The 19787-nt window shown below is 38.3% G+C and overlaps 1 protein-coding gene across 1 annotated transcript in view; it reads right to left on the minus strand.

Annotated features, from left to right (window-relative positions):
* slc9a1a (solute carrier family 9 member A1a) overlaps nucleotides 1–18920 on the minus strand; it is a 51053-nt gene extending 32133 nt beyond the window's left edge. Inside the window, exon 1 of the mRNA XM_084385305.1 lies at nucleotides 17871–18920. Coding sequence (XP_084241431.1) covers nucleotides 17871–18096 — 226 coding nt within the window. The 5' untranslated portion in view covers nucleotides 18097–18920. The remainder of the gene's footprint in view (nucleotides 1–17870) is intronic.
* Nucleotides 18921–19787: the final 867 nt, after the last annotated feature.

Genomic DNA, 19787 nt, shown 5'->3' on the forward strand with positions numbered 1-19787 from the left:
AAGCCTTTCTTTAAAACGAATTTCGTTTTGTATTAATTGTATCTTAATTTTAATCAGTATTTCATTATCCAATTTCCTGGATTTAATAATGATTAATAATAATTAAATATAGCAGCCAGCGCCTGAACCGGAGATTAAGCTATCATCCATGAACCGAAACTCAGCGTAAAAGGTAGCCTACTCGCCTCACACACCTAAAAAAAAAACAAGAAAAAAAAAAAAGAAATATATCTATTATCTACAGAAATCTCTACTTTTAAACAGAACCATTAAAAAAAAAATATAGCAATATTTAATCTGTATGAAAAGTGCATTTCTCCCGATCACTGCTGCGAAGATCGCGAGTCAGTATATTGTCAACTTCATCTTTACAGAAAACACTTGTTTATTAATAAACAATTAAAATGTCTCATTGTAATATTTTACATATTATGAATCATTACTTTTGCTGGGTCTAGGTGGCGTTTACATGAACGCGTCACTGAATCAGCACAGAAAACATAATTTTTCAGGTCCTAGAACCCGAAGAACGTTAGGTCCTGTGTAGAACGTTCACCGAATTCTGAGAGAAATATGTTTCTGGAATAAAATATTAAGTGGCCTTTTTGTTACTTGTAATGAAGCTTGCTTATTATTGAAATTATTAATAACATGGAATGGTAATTATTGACTTTAGCCTGGATTGATGGCTCGCAATATCGCGATATATATCGTTGGGGGAAAAATATCGCAATGTAATTTTTTTTCCAATATCGTGCAGCCCTAGAAACAAACAACAAGTCCGTTTTTCTGAGGTGAGAGACTTTGCGCTGCTTGTTGTCTTTGCGCTGCTGCTGGCGCGTCACGCATGGCGACGACGTCACAGATAGGCAGACTGAATGGAGTAACGTTTAGCGCCTTTATCATTAAAAGTGCTAAGAAAAAACATCCATATTAAGTCTGATGTGCTTAAATCCAATGTGTTATTTCCTAGTATCGATACAATCGATTCATTACCTTTTAAAACGATGTTAGATCGATATATGTCGTCCGGAAGACCAACTTGCTGAGCACAGATCGATGTAGTTGGCTCGTAGGAATATAAATCGATACATCGATGTAGTCGTTACACCCCTATAATATAATATAATTTAATATAATATATGGTTGATTCAAATTTTTATGCATGTTTAACAGTATATAAATGTATTAAAATACAGTTTAGAAACACGATTTTGCGAACTGAACTGGTGGAAGAGACAGACACACAAACACATTATGTTCAGTAAATCTGAAGAGTTTTGCAGGTTATAGTCTGACTTCACTGTCTGGCTTATACGATCTGTGAACATTAATTAGCATCCGGATACGAACTCCTCCTCTCCTCATCTAAATTAGATTTGATTACAATCAAGTTTGTTATAATCTTTAGTAGCTTTTTCATGGCCATAAAGGAACTATCCAAATGCCAACCCAATAAAATCACTTTATTTTCAGAGTAAAGCCGCAGCCCTGTTGCACAGCAGTGTGAAACTGCTGACATGAAACCTGCTGACATGTGAAACCGCTGTGAACCTCAGAGTTGAAGAATAATGTCAGAGCATCACGACAGGGTCACAAAGAACGTAATGCCACTCAAACTGTTTTCTTGAGAGCCGAAAACACTCAAACAAATGATTGACTTCTAGTCTAATCATCTTTGGTTTGTCGTAAGCTTTAGTTTTAACTGTGAGGGTTTAATCACTAAAGTTTTTCTTGACTAAAGGGGTTTGTTGCAGCTGGTTTTAGATATTTTGAGTGCATTAGTCATGCACCGCTTTGACAGCTGAATGTTTTCAGGAGACAAACACGGGGCTTAACTCATGGAAAGTAACACAACATACCAGTGAGAACAAGATTGACGAGGAAATAGTTAAAGGACACATACACACACTCTCTGAGGGCGTTTTCACACCTGAAAGTCTGAACCAAAGGTCATATTTTCATACACTATACATTCGGTTAGTTTTGGTTTGGTTTGGTTTCACATTGCAATTATGCGAGCACACTATAGAACTTTACATGACATACTTGCGTCCTGTCGTCATCATCTATGTGGGCTGCATCTTGACATTGATTGGTTTGTAAACGGACGTGCGTCTGACGTCAGCGTGTTGTCAATTCGACAAGAATGAATGAACAGACGCATATCATTGCCACTATACTTTTATTATTATGGCATTACTCCCTCCAGCACCAACTATACTCAAGGCTAGTGCAAATTCGCCAAATGAATGTTCTCGTTGTGTGAACATTTTATCGTCGCCGGCAGGACACAGGACAAATGTGTGTGTGTGTGTGTGTGTGTATCAGCTGGAAGAAACGCTGTGGGCAGGACTGACAGATATGCACATAAATATGCTTCTTCAGTTGTTTAGGCTACGCGGGAACCCCTTCCTGTAAACGGTCTGAAAGTCCGAACCACACAGAAAATGCTTTCACACTAGAAACGAACCAAACCTTTGTTCAGTTTGATCCTGACCGAGATTACCTCCTTTCGTCGGACCAAATTTGGTCTGTTTGGTCCGGACCGTGGTCTGGGGGAGGGTTTCACACCTGTAATTTTGATTCGGATCAAACTGAAAAGTCTGAAAATCCAGACCAAACAAGGTAGGTGTGAAAGGGCCCTGAGAAACCCACACAAGTCTGCGCTCATCTCGTGACTGATAAACACAGTTCAATCAATCTGAACGGTCCATCGGTGGTCAAACATGTGACAATGACTAACCCTTGGTTTCACAGACAAGGTTTCAGCTTAGCCCAGACTAAAATGCAACTGAAAGCAACTTTCATTGGCATATCTTAAAATATGTTACTGCTATTGTTTTGTCTCTTGATTCACACCAGTAATGGTTTATATACAATGGTCTTAGGCATGTTAATAGGAGGAATGTCTCCAAGATGCTTGAAGAAACATTAACATTAACATGCCTAAGCATTTTGCACAGTACTGTATATGCTTCTTAATTGTCCTAATTGAACTAAGCCCTGTCTGTGGAACCGGGCCTAAATCTGTCTATGGAACAGTAATGAATAAGAGGTTTATTTGAAGACTAACGTCATCTTCATTTCAACTGAAGTAAGTCATTACAATTTGTCTACGTAACCACCTACGCACCTCTGACACGACAGCAGTCAGCAGATAAAAGACCCTGGAGACAAGCTGAATTAAAACCTCCTCGAGCCTGAGAGGCTTTATCAGGGAGTAATGGAGGAGAGAAGTCATTTAGGGACATTTCTGCAGCTCAAACCTTGTTTAGCTGATTAACAAGGTCCAGAAGCTAATGGAGGAAATGAGTGTGTTTCTAATGTTTCTCCACTGACAATCATTCAAAAGCAGCCTGATACTTTGACGCAATGAGACAACTTATCATGTTAAAAGTAGTTCAAACCCTGTGTTTTGTTACATTCTGTGCAAAAATATATATTTTTAATATAAAATAAATTAAAATAAAACAAATACTAAAATAAAATAGTTTGATATATGGATTATCAACCAAAAAAAGATAATTAATTGATTAATTTTAGTTTCATTGGATTATCAAAAAATAATAAATAAACAAATAAAAACTAAACACACACAAAAAAAATGTTTTGCTTAGTTTCACTAGATTATCAAAATTGAAATAAATAATTAACATATAAACAAATAAATAAAAAACTAAACTATTACACAATTATAAAACAAACAAATAAAAAATAACTTGCTTGGTTTCACTCGATTATCAAAATTAAAATATAATAACTTCTTTTTTTTAAATCACTACAGTTTCGTTTCACTGGATCATCAAATAAATAAATACATAATTGTATTAATTCAGTTTAGTTTTACTGGATCATCAAGACAAAAAAAACATTCAAAAAAAAAAAAAAAAAAAAAATCTGGTAACACTTTATTTTACAGTGTCCTTGTTACATGTTACATGTACTTACCATAGTAATAACAGTAAATTATGCATAATTACATGCAACTAACTAACCCTCAACCAAATCCTACCCTAACCCTATAGTAAGTACATGTAGTTGCTTAATATTACTCAGTACTTAAATATATAATTACACTGTAACAATGACACCTTAAAATAAAGAGTACCAAAAATCTATATTGTGATACTGTTACCGTGATAAAACCGTGATGAAGAATTACTCGTACTGTGATCCGGATGTGCTCATCGGGCCCATCCCTATAGATCAGCGTTATATAAAAAGACTCAAAATAGAGGAGCCAGAATCCCTCAGCTATTACGAGGTCATTTAACCTTCACGCCTGTTGTGCGGCCCCTCGAACACCCAACAATGAGCCCCCGGGAGACTGTCAATTATTCAGAGCCCATCGCCTGATGCCAGCGCTCCACGCGTCTTGAGGATGATAGGCATACCGGCACGTGTCGAGAGAAAACAGTGTGAGGCCTGATAGTGTAAACATGCTACCACACACACACACTGAGCACATCCAATTAAAACTGGTCATTCGCACATAACAAATATCAACATCTCAGCGCTACAGAAACGAAGCCTGCATACAAGCTGTGATCTAAATAACTCATTGACTTTACATGTGCTTCTTTTTTGCACATCTTTCTAGTTAATGTTATAAAATTATATGATGATGGATGTTAATTAAAGGGATGGTTCGGAGTAATTTCAACCTAGGGTCCTTTGCACCATGACCTCGAGTCAAACACCCACGCACCGCTCCACAAAGCTGGCGAACGCTCTCAGGTCCAGCGCGAACAGTAAGGAGCTCCTGGTCTCGGCTTCATTCTAGTTTGCAGACGTTTTTTCGTTCCTTCTTTTATTATGACGAACACAAACTTTCTTTTTAAGAGCAACAAAATACCCCTTACGGCATTGGCATTTTGTTCACACAGGGCGTGTTCCGGGACTGATCCCGGCAATGTTACTAGGTCCCCATCCCGGCATCAATCCCGGGACGTGTTTGCGTTCACACAGAAGGCACTCTAGCAATTTTACGGCAATTTCCCGGGATCAACGCGCTGTGTGAAAGGAGCTATAATGATACAGTGCACATTTAAATGTGTGATTTTATAAGCATTTCCATGCCTCTAGAAAGTCCTTTAGGGAACATTAGACTGCAATAAATCGCCGGCGTTAGAGAGAATGGTCCTGACAGCCCTTAATTACAAGCAGCAAAGCCATCACCACTGCCTCTGCAAGCCACTGGAGATGGACACGTACAGAATGTTAAATTACTCATCAGTAACAGCTAAAGCACCCGTCAGGCGAGAGAAAGCATGACGATATATACCTTGTGGCGGTGGAAAAGTGTCATCTGGGAAGATTTCGCTGTATCATGTTTCATGTATGGCTGCATACGTTTGCAGCTGTAAGTGGGCAGGATTACTGTACATTTACTTTACTTTTAAAAAGTCTGGCTTTCAGATGTGGGTCATCTAGGCTTTAACCTGACAGAGAAGCATTAGAGGTTGTGTGTGTGTGTGTGTGTGTGTGTGTGTGTGTGTGTGTGGTCTCTGCTGGAATCCCATATTTCTTTACTGAGGTTAACTGTTTGCATGACACTAAACCCCCTAACCAAGGTAAAAACACTCAAGGTTTTGTGTTTAAGCAATTAAAACACCAGCACTCAATAAATAAATGAATGCCTTAATGAGTGAATCTCATGAAAACCAAAAGAAAATGAAAAGAATAAAAAATTTGAAATTTATTGATGTATAAAGAAAGTAAAGCCTATTTTACAGACCATTTAGATTATTTTTATTATTATTTTTTGCATCGTGACATTTCCATGTGAATTAACTACTGGATTGCTTCAGAATATTTTACATTATAAATGTTTTACTATCCATCTATGTATATATGCATGCATGTTTTTTTCATTATTCTTAAATGTTTTTTTGTTGTTGTTGTTTGTTTACTGCAAGTCAATATTTTCATTAAAAAAAAAAACACAACAAATGCTATTTTAATTAGAAAATATTTTTCAATTGTATTTTTTTTTCTTTATCACAGCGGTGAATAATGAGATTTTTTGCATTAAAGTACATCATTTCAAAAGGGAAGGGAGGGGGATTGTGTGCATAAAAATTTGAACTTTATTTTCTTAAAGTTGGCATTAAATCAAAATTGCCCCTATTTACTTTGTTAGCACACATTCCTAGTCTTGTTGTAAACAATTCAGCCATGCATTTTAATCCACAGAAGAAGAAGAAAAAATTATCTACATAATCAAATCTGAAAATGGCCTTCCTTCTCTGATGACGCCAGTTTGAAAATCCCCTCCAACCATCATCCTGCTGCCAGCTTTGCCAACGAATGCCTACTTTAGATCTAATCAATTTCCAGCGAGAATTCAAATGCGTCGCAGCAAATAAAAATCCCTTGATTTAAGTGAAACTCTACAGTAGGCCCAGAGTTCAGAACCCCTGAAACTTTTATGGTGCAATTTTCACCAACCAAAACTTTTTGATTACTTTTTCAATTAAAGAGTTCAAGACTCTATCTACATGTCAATCTCTGTCTTCGGCCTGGGTAGTAGGGCTGGGAGAAAAAAACAGAATAAATAAATAAATATATATTTTTTTTTTTCTGTTGAAAAAGGTGATAGATATATATAAATAATTCGATTCACCTCGCGATTTTTTTTTTTTTTACGATTCTAAAAAAGATTTTTTTTATTCCAGAATTGATATTAATTCAAATTCAACTGCTTTATTTTTGTACTTGCTTGTAAATGCTCGGTGACAGAAGCCACTTTCGTTCCAACATGAAATGTGCCGTTATCTATGAGTGTTGAGTGACGTGTGACGTGAGACTGAATGCATTGAAAAGCCCCTCGCGCTGCTCATATGCTGAGAGAGAGATAAGACAATAGAGCTGCACGATTCATCTTTATAAGACTGTGATCTCGATTCAAACACCCACGCGATCTTTCAATTCGTCTGTCAATTAAACTTTGACAAAATCATATCGCAACATTCAGATCTGTGTTGGCGATGAAACGTCATGAAACAATACATTTCGTATCTGCACCCAAGTATCGTGATAGTATCGAATCGGGAGATAGGTGTATCGTCCCAGCCCTACTGGTTAATGTGTATCGCTGCAGGAGATTTACCCAGAATGCTCTCAAGGGCACAGTGAAGTCTACAGGCCGTTCTCGTCGCCAGGCATTCATCTGCAGTGAAACACATGGCTGCCTGTGGGGAATGTTATAATGGGAGCAGCCTGGCAGAAGACTAGGGACATCAAACCCCCAGGGATACACTGAGCATGTCGGATCTCTTCTACCTGCACAGGAACCTTTCGAGTCTCGGCCTATAGGACGAGATCTACGCATTGTGCAATGGTAGAAATGTGCCAACATGTAGACATTTTGTTTTATCATTTACTTGCACAAGAATTGCATGCATCTGCATTTCAAACATCAAAACAAACTATCAAATTTGGAACCAAACAAGCATGTGTTTTGTTCATGGCATTAAGCCATTAAGTCAGTCAAATGATAAACAAACATCTGGCATGTAAATCGAAGGGGTAAACGGACAAGAAATGCAAATGAGAAGACTCTGTTGTGTTGTGTGTTACGCTCCTCTGATTACAGGGTCAGTAAAGGTGATTGTAACTGCTGCGCCAATGAGTCATATCGATCCTGGTCGCAAGTGAACAGCCTGTCTAGGGAGAAACCAGCATGTTCTCAGTGAGAGACTGGGACTGGCTGCCAGGTGACTATCTGCATGTTATTAATTAAGAAACAAGCAGTGGAAAAATACCGAGGCCTAATCATTAAACCAAATGAAGCATAAAAATAGTGTGCACACAAAAGTTTGGTGTCTGTAAGATTTGTAATGTTTATGAAAAAGTCTCTTATGCTCACAAAGGCTTCATTTTTCTGATAAAAAATAAAAAAATAACATTGTACAATATTAAAATAACTGTTTTCTATGTGAATGTATTGTAAAGTGTAATTTATTCCTGTGATCAAAGCTGAATTTTCAGCATCATTACTAATATGATGATTTGCTGCTCAAGAAACATTTATTATTATTATTATCAATGTTTGAAAACTTTGAGGATTCACTGATGAATGTAAGGTTCAAAAGAACAGCATAAGAAATCTCTATGAAATAAAGATCTTTAATGCCATTATAAATGTCTTTACTGTCACTTTTGATCAATGAGTCATTGCTGAATAAAAGTATTAAACTTCTTTAAAATTATGTTTCTGAACCCAAACTTTTATATATAAAATTTTACTTCAATGTAAAAACTTTTTTTTTTTTTATTGCTGTATTTGTAAACGCCACTAATATGCTGTGAAAAGAGCAAAATGTGGAATCGACAAATGAAATACTTTTGAAAAAGCATAATAATGTTAAGGCATTTTGATACGACATGGACCCGAATGATCAATATTCTTATACTATGGTATTTATAGGCTTGCTGTGATAGTCTGTGACGAATGACGAATTCGTGAAAGTGAAGCACGCATGCATTCAAAAGTGATTACGGTTATCGTTAATAACTGGTGTTGTTGCAAGTTTATATACCGGTGGAAAAATGTCCTCACCGTGACATCTCTAGTACTTACAAGGAAGGCTACATAAAAATAAAAAATAAATCACCATGGCATAAGAGCTGTGTCAAAGGTAAAAGTCAAACAAGGTTCATATAATTGGTTGCCTTTAATGCTGATAAGATCAAACACAGAATACCAATTAATGATTAATAAGTCCCCGCCAAAGCCAAACAGAGGGAACATTCAATCAATGCTTTACAGTTGTTGAGGTCTGAGATTCCCTAGGGTGTGTGTTCTTTAGGTCCGGACAAAAAGAAAGAAAACGCATTTAGTCCTGGTTCACTTCGCACTCACACTGTCATTTTTAACACTGACCCTAAAGACACAAAACAGAAAAAATGGCTTTTATGTCGTATATTTTGCAACGAAACTTAACGAATATCCAAACCTATGCTGTGTTCTGGGCTAAATGTGCTCGCTGTATGTGCGTAGCCAACAAATGATGGTATTTAGACCAGCTGAGAACTCGTGAAGAGATTATAAAATGTGTCAAGGAGTCAAAACAGCGTCAGGAATCCCTCCGTCATACACACACACAAGCAAAGATCTGCTGCGAGGAGACGCGGATCTGACGACCTGTACTGAACAGGGCAACATCACGACTATGACGAGAAAAAACAGGTATGATTGAGAATTCTGTCCTTTTTTGGGTCGCATCATGTCCTGTTTTTGGTTCGTTTACATGTCTGTTTACCAGTTTGCTTGGAAGCGAACTGAGACCCATCTTTTCAGCGTCTCGGTCCGCTTGTTTGATGGCACCAGGGTTCAGATGGCAGCGGTCACGCTTATTCAAATGAACTCAGGGTTCGTTTTAATCTAAAATCTCTATTGTAATCTCACTGGTCAGGCCGGATCTCTATCCTGTCTGAGCCCTAATCAGTTGATCAAACTAACGAGAGTCAACAGTGGGTTACACTGGTCTGGTGGAAAGTCTAATCTATGCAGACACTTACACCACAGCCCAAACCAGTTTCACAGCCCGAGGTCACAGCTCACACAGATCACTTTAGAGGCAGCATGTAAGAATCGATGAAAGAATGCAAATGAGAAAACAGAATTAACAATGGACCAACTATCAGATAACAGATGGCTGTAAACAGTTTTAACCAAAAGAAATGCAGAAATGGCTGCTTTTCCAGTCATTTAGACAAAGAATTTAAATTTTATGTTTTTATGTCTTTGCTAAACAATCGACACAACCAACACCAGTTTAAATTGTTCTGATTAATTAATCTAAACCCCACCTTTCTATCGGTTTGCTTTCAGTTTCAGCCATGCCAATTAAAGGAGTCATAATGTAGAAATTTCACTTTTCCACGAGAATCAATGTATGTTATGATTGCATAATGATTGTACACTGGCCGGGAAGCCGATATTTAAAAGTGAAGCGTTTGTTTACTTCAGGGTTTGTAAAATAGTCCACGTGCACGCGCACGAAAAAACGAGATTTTGATTTCTTCCCCTTCTTGACGTCAAGACGGGGGAGGATATACCAAATATGGACACCGCAAACCTATGCCGCGGGAAGCCCGCCCCTCTCCCCCTCTCCCCCTCTCCCCCTCAGATTCAGTTTAGTTGACTCGAGAAAGATGGAGAAATCGAGTGCACACCTGAGATGCTCTGTGGGTGACTGCCACAAACAACATGCAAATGTGTTTTATCTACCAAAAACGGACGAAACTATCAGGGAACAGTGGATGAAATTCATTTTTAATGACGCTGTCCCAACAACTCTTTCAAGTGGCGTATCGTTAGGTGTGTGTGCTAAACATTTTACACCGGAATCTTTTACAAATTTGGGGCAATATCAGGCGAACTTGGCCTCGAAGCTCCGTTTGGGAAAAGGTGCCATCCCAACCATCAGGGACTTGCCAGAAATTGAAAAGGTAAGACTGTGTTTTTATTGCTCTACTGTGGTTAACAAATAGCAGCTAACTGCTAATGCGGCTATTGTATGTAACGTTACCTTCGAGGTAAACACGGGGAATGGACTCTACGAATGCTAGCCACATCTTTCGACTTTGTTTTACACTAGCAGCTACAGTAGTGACGGTACAGGAGTCCATGCTCAGTGGCTAAAACTGTTTAAATGCAAGTATGAAAACAATATACCACTAGGGATGCACCGAATATTCGGCCACCGAAAATTTTCGGCCGAAAATGGCCCAAAAGTGCATTTTCGGTTTTCGGCCGAAAGACTTTTATCACCGAAACAATACGGCCGAAATGTTGTGATGACGCAAACAGCAGACACCGCGACCTGCACGTGCTTGTCTGAAGCAACATTACATATCTGCGGTGTGGACGTATTTAAATATATCTAAGAGTGACCCACGGACAGCGATTTTCAAAACACAGACATCCCAAGTCTTCCGGAAGTTCCGGGAGTCTCCCGCGTATTGATACCGGCTCCCTAATGCCCGCAAATTAGTTTAAATCTCCCGGAATCGCGAGCGAGCATGAGCGCGCATACGTAGCGCGCGCGGCAGAGAGAGGGAGCGAGAGACCTTTGCGTGTGTGTGCAGAGCAGCCGTCATTTCTCAGAGGTTTACCTGAGCTGTTTATGGTTTTTGCAACTCACGTCCATGAGCATATAACTGCAGATATTATTTTGGGCTATGGCAGTATTGACTATTGATTCAGTTAGTGGGGCTTCTGTAAGAATGTATCTGGCAATGGTGTATTTTTTCTTTTTTCTTTGGCTGTGATTACAATTTCACTAACAATAAGTACCGTCACATTTATTGAGCTATTGCAGTATTTTGTCTATGTTTTTGTACCGCTTGGAAGTAGTAAAATACATTCCTGCAACCAATCAACGCGCCCCTCATTTGCATTATTATAATGACCGTCCACGACAGCCAAAACATCGCATCAGATCTCGCGAGACAATAATGCCTTTAGAAATAAGGGTCTGAGGGGCTCTGTGTTGATTTTTTTTTCCACTTTTCTTTTTTAGAAGTGCCTAAAATACTATAATAGAGCATTTGGGTATCCAAGGTAACACAACATTATGACTCCTTTAAAGGATAATTCTGGTATTTAGCACTTTGAGTCTCTTTTCTGGTTTGTTTTGGATGAACTAGAGTGGTGGACACAGAAATGTTGACGATGGGTCCTGTCTCGACTTTTTGACTCGTTTAGAATCGCCTTTGACCGCTTCAGAGTGGCTGGCTACTGGCATGCACAAACATGTCCTTAAAACAACCCTTAAAGGGATACTCCACTTTTTTTGGAAATAGGCTCATTTTACAACTCCCCCAGAGTTAAACAGTTGAGTTTTACCGTTTTCGAATCCATTCAGGTACCGGTACCACTTTTAGCATAGCTTAGCATAGATCATTGACTCGGACAGGACCATTAGCATCTCTCTCAAAAAAATGACCAAAGAGTTTCAATATTTTTCCTATTTAAAACTTGACTCTTCTGCAGTTACATCGTGCACTAAGACTGATGGAAAATGTAAAGTTGCGATTTTCTAGGCTGATATGGCTAGGAACTATACTCTGATTCCTGCGTAATAATCAAGAAACTTTGCTGCCGTACCATGAGTCCAGCAGGTGAAATGATATGATGCAGTGCCTGAAAATAGTCCCCACCTCGGTAACTCCCAACGTGACCGGGAGGTTTATCTAACCTATTAGACCTATTTTCAGGTGTTCACCACAAGTAATAGACTACATTGTAACCAGAAATAGCCTATATAAATGGCTGCTATTTTGCATAAGTTTATTTGTAATTGCCAGAAAGAAAGAAAGAGAGGGCAGAGATGTGGTTAGGAATGTGAAGTCAGTAGGCCTATGTAGTTTCTTCATTCACTGTGACCTATACCGGCACTGGATGGACAATTTCACATGTATTTTGTGTATTTTGTATTTACATTTTTTCACACAGTATTTTGAATTTGTATTTTAAATACATTTCCATCTATTTATGCCCATCTCTGCCTATCAGTTTAATAATAAAAGAAGCCAAGGCCTTCCCTAATAATAATAATAATACAAAATTAATAATAATAATAATTTAATACATAAATTGGAAATGCTAAATCATTTTGATACTGATAGCTGATGCTTGTTTTGACAATATCTCTGGATACATGATATCGTCTATTGGCGCAACCCGGCACGAGGGTTTAATCGCGCTGATTCGCGCATATTTCACACGTATAGTGTGAGCAGTGAAGTCGCAGCTCGCTTTACATCGCATGTGATCTACTCGTTCAGTGTATTCATCTGAATTAACACAGACATCGCACAGTGTACGCCCGCGTTTAGCCCTAAGCATGAGCTATAAATCAGTCCATATTGTGTTCACTGCTACTCGCTGTCTTCAAGTCGTGAGACCTGGCACTCACTCCCCATGATGGCCATTTATTAATAATGAAGTAACAGACTCTGAAACATTAATGTTAACCCTTGCAGAGGCGCCAGTGCATTTGGAGAGACGGACTGTGATGCAAACACTAGGAATGGCCAAAGCTACAGCCGACAAGCAGAGGAGAGGAGCCAGACTAAATACAGCCTAACTGACCAAGAAAGTCAAGAGAAAAACCGAAGGGTTTAGGCCAATTACATCTGATACTCAAAATACATAAATATATTTGCTCTAACATGCAATAAAAATGTAGCCAGAACTAGGGTTGCAAAGTTTCCAGAATTTTTGGAAACTTTTCAGGATTATTTGGAAACTTTTGGAAACTTTTCAGGATTATTTGGAAATTTTCTGGAACTTTTAGAAAGTTTCTGGAAATTTACCAGAAATATTCAGCCCCTTTGCAACCCTAGCCAGAACAAGTAAAAATTACAAACTTCTTCACATAACAGTGTTTCCTCTATGTTGATTAGTTAATGGCGGCCCGCCACGGCAAAATTTTTGCCGCCACGGTAACGTTAGGGCTCTACAGTGCGACCAATTCACTCACATTTGCACCTAAATATGTCTGTGTGCGACCATGAAAAGATATTTAGGCGCACTTGTGCGACTGACCCGATCGAAGATTTTTTTTTGGCGGCCAAAGTCTTATTTGACCGGTGTGTAATGTAGATAAACTGCTGCGCTTGTGACAGCTGGGCGCATGTTTAAAAGAACGAGAGAGAAAGCAAGGTTGCGAAGCAAGGTTCCACGTTTTAATGAATGGTTAAACGACTGATCTTTCCAACACTGAACTCACGAGACGTCTGAATCGGTGTATAACAGATCGGTAACACTTTACAATAAGGTTCCATTTATTAAACTCTAGTTATAACTACATTAGTTAACATTAACTTTTAATAAACTGCACTTCTACAGAATGTATTAATCTTTGCTAATGTTCATTTCAACATTTAATAGCCTACATTATTGAAATCAAAAGTTGTATTTGTTAACATTTAGTTAATGCACTGTGAACTAACATGAACAAACAATAAACAGCTGTATTTTTATTAAGATTAATAAAGATGAATACATTCAGTAACATGTATTGCTCATGGTTCATGTTAGTAATAAACTAATGTTAAATCAAACCATATTGTAAAGTGTTTCAAAAAAATAATTTACAGAACACCTTAAAATAAGAACGTAAGGTGCGCTTACCCCCTTTACAGCCTATATGGTTAGCAAGATTTAGCCTTAATAAACTACAGCATTTACAACTGAATGGTAGCCTATTCAATTGTAGACGGTAGATTAAATAAGACTATTAGTTAAAATAAACTTTTTAATGCTACTTTTTCTCTTGATATGATTTGTAAATTGATATGATTATATACCAAAATAATCTATTAAAGAAGGATTTTATCTTACAAAGCTATGAAATCCAGAGGTAAAATCACAGCTTTTTTTTTTTTTTTTTTAAGTGTTGGCCACCGAAGACCATTTTCAGGGTAAAACCCTGCAGGGCCAACAATGTTTGTGTGCGGACATTCACACTTTAAGCAAGAATCGCTATGAGGCACAAAATGTATGAATTTATGGGGTTTTTTTATGCAATTTTTTTTTATGACAGCCAGTGTAATTGTTTTTCTAAAACTGAAAATATTTAATGTTCATAAGGTAAACTTTTGTCACACAATGTGGCACAGTAATATTGTGTCGTTAAAGGGAAAAAAAACCTTTCAATTGTATGTGCTCCTAAAAAATTTTTATTAGGAGCACAAGTGGGGGGTGGGGGGTTGTTCGGAAACACCTGCCCCCACTGCTAAAAAAAATCCTATGAAATACTGCATAAACCTATATAAGTTTGACTTTATAAGACTAACATTATACTATATAATGTAGTGCATGAAACTAATTTTTGATTGACAGATGTGCTGACTATGAATTGTTGTACAAAAAAAATATCTGGGAAAGGATTCTTCTAAATAAATAAAGTCCAATTTGCTCTAACGGTCAGTGAAAATGTCACCAAAATTGCTTAATCATATCAGTGAATACTTACATTTCTCTTCCTCACATAAACCTATTGCATGACTTCTGAAGAATATACAATATAATATTGCTTGAATCTTCTGACTAATGTATGACTGACAGATGTGCTCACTATGAACTGTTATACAGAAAAGATCTGAGAGAAAATTCTTTAAATAAATAAAAGTTAAATTTGCTCTAACATCTGCTAAAAATCTTATGAGCGAATAATTGTATAAATGTGTGTCTCTTCCACACATAACCCTATATGACTTCAGAACTCATGCTATAGTTGAGTCTTCTGGATTCATTGATGATTGACAGATGTGCTTGGTTGACTATATTATTACTATTATATTATATTGATTATTCATTTAAATGAATGCAACATTTTCAAATTGACTGAAGCATTTCAAATTTTGTCAGAACCTCTAGTAAATCACTTGTTATTTTGTTTGTCTGTTCGGAAACAAGGGAAAATCGTGATCTCTATTTAAAACAAAAAAATGGTGCATCTAAATTTACCCAGAATCGTGCAGCTCAAGATGCCTCACAATATACGCTCCTGCTGGGAATGAGAAGGGAGATGTCACTAAAACAACACTGAGGCTGAAGAGCAGAACGCTTCAGACTCCTGCGAGGAGAGTGTGTGTGTGTGTGTCTGTGTGTGTGTCAGGAAGCTGAAACTGTCATAGCAAATAACCTCGCACTCACACACACGCTCTTCTGAAACAGGAAGAACTCAGCGTTTGCACATCCCTGACCTCATCTTCCCTCTTCGCCAGCATGTTCCTCTCCTCGCGCATCATACGACTGCGGTATTTCCCCAAAACATAACGATTCTCCATTTACACTCAAACCTTGGACAACAATCGGCACCTTATGCACAACTCGCTTCCCCATCCAGAATAACTCACTCACAATGCCATTTCACAAGATGTAACATAAGTCTTTGATGTGCCCAGAGTGTGTGTGTGAAGTTTTAGCTCAAAATACCCCACAGATATTTTTAGATAGCATGTTAAAGGTGTCAATTTTTGAGGGTGAGCAAAAACGCACTGTTTTGTGTCTGTCCCTTTTAGTGCAAATGAGCTGCTGCTCCCGGCACAGGGGGCGGAGCTACAACATCTTGCACTCGCACAGACATGCACTGAAAATTTCCAAAACTTTTAGCCTTTTATGTTCAAACCGGAGTCAGACAATGATGGAGAGAAGTCACATGTAGAAGCAACAGGACGTTTCTGAATGGTTAGTTGATGAATTTATGCAGCTTAGGCTATGTGTAGTTAGTTATCTTCCACTCATTGATTAGCATATTCTGTCTTGATAATCTATAAATTGTGTTCAGGGGGCGGGGTTTATGTAAATTCTAGGGTTGGTGATGTCACTAACCCGGAAGGAATGTCCTGTAGTCTCTACCAGCCGTTTGTTGTAGTCCTTAAAAAGTGATTTCTTTAAAAGCAAATATCTCCCTTTGCTTTGAACTTTGAGCGTTGTAACTTTGCAGATGTTGTTTATGCTCAAACAGCAACATTACAAACTAACTAAAGTTAGAAAAGTCAAATCATAATCAACCACCCCTTTAATAAACCATATATTATACCCACCCCAAATCAAGCAGAACCAGTGCAGTACGTGTACACTTGGGTCAGAGACAAAATATATAAAAAAGTAAGGGACTTTTCTCGCAATTCTGACTTTATAATGCAATAGTTTTAATAGTTTATATAATCGCAATTCTAACATTAACACACACAATTGCGAGTTTATATCATAGGTCTGATGAAAAAAAAGTCAGAATTATGAGATTAAAAGTCGCAATTACCTTTTTTATTTTTTATTTTGTGGTGGAAACAAGCTTCCATTGGTTTCATCTAATGGCAAGCATGTAATAATCTCAGGTCAGCACTGTTCTAGTCTCAGACGGCACGCCATCAGCAGTCTGATGCATGCATACATAAATACAGACAAAACCTGATGTTGTAAACGGTACCACTGGACAGTTGTTGTCAGGATAAACTGCAGTCTAGACCAGACTTTATGCTGGCAGCGAGAGTGAAACACTGTTCTGTTGACTGTGCACATAAAGTGTGTGTAGAGATTTGAGCAACTTGGTCACACAGTGTGGAAAGGGAATATTTACACTGGTAAACGGAGTAGCGTGAGAACAGAGGGTAATTTAAAACACTAATTCACAGCCAGTGGGCACGCACCGGCACCGCAAGCCATTTAAAAGCGAGGTGGGGAAAAAAAAAAACGGGAAAAACTCCAACATCCCCAACCGTCCCCGGTACAGGTGATACAGGTATTACAGGCGTTGTCACACGTCGATTAACTGGTGAAACATTTCATCACCATCACATCCCTAGACTCCAGCGGTTTAATCCTGTGAAATGTTTTACAAAAAAAACACATAATGTAACACTTTATTTACAAAATATTAACCTCAGACGTATGTTCAAATAACGTTTCCTCTCGCGTCAGCACGTGAAAGTCTCGAGAAAGCTTATTGGAGATTAATATTTTAATGGGTAAATCATGTTTTTTGCACAAACAAAGCACTCGCATCGCTTCATAAAACTGAGGTTAAACCACTGGAGTCACATGATGTCTTTACTACCTTTCTGGGGCTTGAAAGTGGTAGTTGCGTAGACTGTCAATGGAGGGACATTTTTTTCATCAAAAAGATCTTCATTTGTGTTCTGAAGATGAATGAACATCTTACAGGTTTGGATCAACAAGTGTGTGAGTAATTAATGACAGAATTTTTAATTGTTGGGTGAACTATCCCTTTAAGGGGTCTCTCACACCACATAATATTATAGGCTATAGGTCACCACACAGGTCATATACACACGCACAAATATTATGACACTGAATATAGAAATCTAAACAACACACTCACCCAATTTCATCAAGGAAGCCAGCAGCACCCATAATGAGATCTCAAAGGGCAGCCGGACGTGTTCATAATCAAAAGACAGAACCGGGAAGGCTTTCTTGTTGTTACTGGTGTGATTTCCCTCGCCTCCTTTAGCTTTACCGGTATCTGGACAGTTGACGGTCCCTTCGATGGGCATCAGACTGCCCACCAGGAGCACCACGACAACGATGAACATCTTCATCTCCATGATATTTGTGCGTTTCAGAAGATGAGAAGAATCAAAGCTCCTCCAGATATACACGAATAACACGATATTATCTGACCAGGTCTGTCGATGCTTTAACTAGCTCTATAGTGAAGTTCCTTTTTAACCTTCTAGATAGTTCCTGGATCATCTTCTGACTTCGGATTGACTTAAATCTTTAAGGCTATTTGGTTTCCTACTTCCTGGACTCTTGGATAAAGCACTTAAAACACCCTTTCCAGGTGAAGAGAAAACCAGGAAATACAGACGTGTGTGTGGGGGCTTTTTACCGGCATATAAACTAGGAAACATATGCTGGTATATATCCTCGGATAAATAGATGTGTGCTAGTAGATTCCCTCAAAACATTACACTAAAAGGTAGAAATGATGTTCAATTTCTTCGTCCTCCAACATCATCATCATCATCATCCTCCTCATCATCATCAGCCCCTCAGAAACACTGTGTGAAAAAGGACACTCAATGACAACTCCAAAACACTCCTCATCGATACAGTCCAAAGGCTCCAGTCACGTTTTCTTCATGTTGCGGGCTTGCTCTTCTGATAACATCTTCAACCTGCGGTCCTGTCCCGATCACGGATGACAAGAAAAGTCGTTAAACTACGAATGTCGTTCCTGTGTTCGTGGTATAGCGTCACGCGGGCATTTCAGCGCTCCTCAAAGAACTTATTCAGCGTCCTTTAGCGATTCAACTGAGGATTTCTCACACACACCGACTCCTTTCCCCATGTCTGCAGTGCGTGATGCAGAACAAATATACGTACAGCCCCAAAAACACACCCTTTAGGCAGGTTTCGAAAAGTCGAAGGGAGGGGTCACTTTCTCGGCCTGCAGCGGCACCCAGTGGAGAGGAGGGTCGCTGGGTTGCCATGACACGTCGAACTGGGGAATCCTTAAAGGGACAGTTCACCCCCCAAAACATGAAAATGATGTCATTATTTACTCAAGTAATTAAGTTGGCTTGCTGTTTTCCTAAAATTGCTGATAAAAACTTGGAAAAATCCCATAGACTATCATTGCGGAATGTTCAAATTGAGCCAAGACTATTTAAACTTCAACTGCCTAAATTCAAATTGTGACAGTTGGAGAGGCTCATTAGACTCCATCAGCTGCCACTCTATGTACTATTTCTAATTAGTTGAGACTCATTTAAGCTTCCATTCTATCTAATATTTCTAAACTGAAAACCTTCAAACTTCTACAAACTTTTAAAACTCCTAAACTAAAACTTAAACTAATTAAAACTGAAAACATTCAAACTTTTAAAACTACTAAACTAAACTTCAAACGTTCTGGCAAGGCTTTTTCATGCCAACTTAAAGTTTGTCTACAAACTTTTTCATCTAGTTACTCATTACTGTCATTAAGTCTTTCGTTCATCTTCGGAACACAAATGAAGATCTTTTAAATGAAATCTGAGCGCTTTCTGTCCCTCCATTGACAGCTGCTCAACTACCACTTTGACGCTTTTAAAAAGTTCATAAAGAGATTGTAAAACTAATCCATATGAATTGAGCAGTAAGTCCGAATTTTCTAAAGAGACACAATCGCTTCATATGATGATCAGATTGAATTTTGGTGTTTCTTCACATCACCTCCTCACATATCAGATGTGGGCTCCGAAGATGAACTGAAGTCTTATGCGTTTGAAATGTAATTAATGATAAAAAA

The sequence above is a fragment of the Rutilus rutilus genome, assembly GCF_951802725.1.
Source record: "Rutilus rutilus genome assembly, chromosome: 17".
NCBI classification, from domain to species: domain Eukaryota; kingdom Metazoa; phylum Chordata; class Actinopteri; order Cypriniformes; family Leuciscidae; genus Rutilus; species Rutilus rutilus.